The sequence below is a fragment of the Saccoglossus kowalevskii genome, chromosome 8 (assembly GCF_978046115.1).
Source record: "Saccoglossus kowalevskii chromosome 8, keSacKowa6.1, whole genome shotgun sequence".
In the NCBI taxonomy this organism is placed as follows: Eukaryota; Metazoa; Hemichordata; class Enteropneusta; family Harrimaniidae; genus Saccoglossus; species Saccoglossus kowalevskii.
Window position 1 is genome coordinate 35,947,742 of NC_140648.1, and position 3,901 is coordinate 35,951,642.

At 38.2% G+C, this 3,901-nt stretch overlaps 1 protein-coding gene across 1 annotated transcript; it reads left to right on the forward strand.

Annotated features, from left to right (window-relative positions):
* Positions 1-1,689: 1,689 nt before the first annotated feature.
* Positions 1,690-3,789, forward strand: LOC100366846 (ADP-ribosylation factor-like protein 4C). Its single transcript, XM_006811925.3, has one exon. The coding sequence runs from the start codon at positions 2,145-2,147 to the stop codon at positions 2,751-2,753; it is 609 nt and encodes a 202-aa protein (XP_006811988.1). The 5' UTR covers positions 1,690-2,144; the 3' UTR covers positions 2,754-3,789.
* The last annotated feature ends 112 nt before the right edge of the window (positions 3,790-3,901 follow it).

Below are 3,901 nucleotides of genomic sequence, written 5' to 3' on the forward strand. Positions count from 1 at the left end.
CCTTTAGAAGATATAACAACGTCTTTGATTTGGTTCTCACCAACAATATAATGTACACATACGCTGTAGCTATGGTTACGTGATATGCGTACCATAACCATGTGATTCAACTGAGTTGTATAAACCTCCATGTATAAACTGAGATACGTCACGTGGTCTATAATTAATGTTTATTCAGGTTATATTGATTCTGTAGTCTGATAACGTATTGTGTATCGATTGAGCGCGGTTTGAATCTGACATTCTTGATTGCGATTGATTTACATGTCTGTCGGCGGAACGTGACGTCAATATCATGTCTGGCTAATCGCTATTGATATTATAAACTAGATATATCATCGATGTCGGTGGTTATTCACTCATCGGGTGTGTCTGTTTGTCCCTGACGTTCCTCATCAAGACGACAATTGTCAGATTACCTTGTCTACAGTGTGACGTCAGCAAAGCAGGAAATGGGACACTTTAACGTAACTTGATGTACACACGCGATTTTTTTTTCTTTTAGTTATCCGTATCCGTGAAGCCTGAGCCCGACAAGTAACAACATTTAAACTTTATTCCTCGCAGTGTTATTATTCCAGTGACCCGATCGACTTGAGACAATTGTTCTACTGCAGTTCAGGGTGAAAACGCACATTTAAAGTATTTTCACTTAGTGTGAGCAGGCTGGTGTGAGCATGGAGGTAAAAAGATGGTAGATAATATATATATTTTTTATTAGACGTATAAAATTCTTAGGAAAGGATAAAAAGGGTCTTACAGAAAGAAATTTAAAAACTATAATCTAGAATGAAAAAAAAAACTATTCTAAAAATATAAAACAAATCAAAAACAAATATGAATAAACAATAAAGACAATTTGCAGCCAATGGTGAATACAGAATATAGAATGAGGTATGAGGTAGACGACGTTACACCGAAAACAATAATAGTACACCGTTACTATCGATATATTTTACGACAGTACTAGTAACTATGACCTGTGCGGTACACGGGTATACTATGGAGCTGGTAATATATCACAAGTCTACTGAGTTGAGACAAAGAGGCCATGACATTCTTTAAATACTTAGTACATGCATACTAACATCGCCCACGCTATTGTTCTTGTTTTACACCCATACACGCAACTTGAAACGCGTACGCTCACTACACAATTAATTGTGAAATTGCTCCACCCAACTTTCGTTTTTTTTCCGGGGTGCAACGAGAAACGTTCTCACGTACATCCCGTTCACTTTACAAGACGTAGTGTGTGTTCTTGCGATTGTCTTTCATCAATGCAATGTCCGTGAGTTTGCACAAAAGGGACCCGCTATTGTTTTCTTTTCACCTGACTGAACAAGTGACATATGACCAACCTATTCTTCAGAACATAATACCACCCGCCCTCTCGACATTATTATTTTTTTTCCAAGGCGTGAACATTTATGCGTTATATATGTATACAAGTAAGATGTGTGAAATCGTAATTTACTATAAAAGTAACAACATTTGAGTTTTGTTATTAGTGAGCATCAGTATCCCTGGACGGGATTACGTACGCCTACAACAGGTGGAAAGTGACTCACTGTGCCGCGGCCACACCTAAACTCCCCTCGATGCTGATTGGTTGGGTCCGACATTATAATGAGTTGACTTCCATATTGGGAACGTCGACCTGATTTACATACGACGCCATCATTTGACACCAGCTTGTGGATTTTTGTGCACTGCGCGGTCTGATTGCCTATCAGTTGTTTTGTTTTTGGGTGATAACAGAGTTGGCAGTGATATCACAAGTGTTTACATGATTCGAGACCTTGGCAGTGACGTCAACAGTCCTTGGAATTGCACGATCAAGGAAATAGAGCATTGATTGGCTTGCATTCCCCGGCGACTCTGAATCCCGAGGCTCTGTGACCACTACCTTCCCGGACGACGGCGACTGATTCGGCAAACTCCAATTGAATTTAGGTCAAGCAAGTTACCTTCTTAGATCGTTCGTGAGAACGTTTAAGATTGGCGTGTCGTCGAGGTTGTTATGGCGATCAGTCCGCAAACTGCAGGTTAATTATTCGACTGTGCAGTGCAATATTTTTAACTGCTTCGTTACAAGGCCATGGGAAACGTAGGATAGAAACATTCACGATATCGTCGACAACATGGGAAGCGGTTCGTCGCGTACAAGACGGTCATTGTTGGAGCATATACCGGCGTTCCAGTCATTGCAAATTGTCATGCTTGGCCTCGATGACTCCGGCAAAACCACAGCATTATATCGACTGAAATTTAATGAATTTATTAATAGTGTTCCGACCATTGGATTCAACGTAGAAAAGGTCAAACCGTCGTCAGGTAAAGCCAAAGGGACCAACTTTACATTCTGGGATGTGGGAGGACAGGACAAAATACGACCGCTGTGGAAATCGTACACTCGGGGAGCCGAAGGGATTGTGTTTATAGTTGACAGTTCGGACGTTGACAAGCTGGAAGAGGCTAAAGTCGAGCTCACCAAGATCATCAAAATGCAGGATAATCAAGCAACCCCGTTGCTTGTGATCGGGAATAAACAGGATTTGCCAGCTGCGCTGAGTGTCAGCGAACTCGAAGCGAGATTAGCATTACCGGACATAGTCGGGCATATGCAATTATGGCATTTACAACCGGCCTGCGCTATCACTGGAGAAGGCCTGTTTGAAGGACTTGATATTCTTTATGAAATGATCATTAAAAAGAAGAAGTCATTAAAGCACCAGAAGAAAAAAAGGTAGCAATGAGAAGCCATACATGAGAAAAAACTCCGTCATTTACTAACTGTCTTTCCACAGAGAACTGCCTTATAATTTTTTTAATTGACACTGCTTTTTATTGAAAAAAAAAAACATTTCTCAGTTTTTGACGACACTGATTCGTGGGTGTATTTGTTTGTAAACAATATATCATTTTGTCTTATGTTAACAACAAACAATGCACAAGTCCTTTGTTCGCAAGTTCACATATGTATAATGAAGTTTATAATGAAGGATTTTGTTGTTTTCGATAAACTCGTCATATCTATTTTTATCACCGCAATGCCTTGGTATATTCAACTCTTTGTTTTTACAATTACTGTTCATCACATCTGCCGAGCATACACATTTTAGAGATGTACCATCCGAAATTTATGTGAGATCATTTTAAGGGACGCACCATTCAATAATTGGACGAAATTGACCGAAGGGATATTTTGTTTTAGACTAACATGAAAAAGATTTGCTGCCCACACTTTTATATTCCACACAGTGTCTGCTAGTAGTTTTATTTATAAAATTGTACTGCAGTTTACTTTTTGAGGCTTCCCTTCTGAATTGTCAAATGATCCACTCCTGAAAATACATGAATCTTACCCATTAATTAATACATGTCTATCACTTATATACTCACAAAAATTGTTCACAGTTTAAAATGGTACATTCCCATTGTATAAACCATATGCAGGTCAATATCAGTATATGCAGGTCATTATCGCTATATGCAGGTCATTATCATTACATGCAGGTCAATATTACAAATAATTACACTTTAACCTAACCTATAAATTTATTTGTGTTAAAAACTCTACAAAGCTGAACAGATCTTGCCTTAGTCGTATCAAATTGTCAGACTTGTATATTGCCACTTTTTCCCCATAATTCTTGCTAGGGGAGAGTTCATATATTTATTAACCAATGAATTGATGTCTCAGATCAATACACTGCCACGACAGAAATCTAAATACATTATATGTGTATTAAAAACAGGTACAATAAAATAATTTATCATGAATAATGGCTGAATTGTTATTTTATACAGCGAGTGACTAGACAAGTGACTTTCAACTGTCTTTGCTATAAATAGATTAGTATTTCATTGAAGACATATAATACTGTCATGTCTTGTT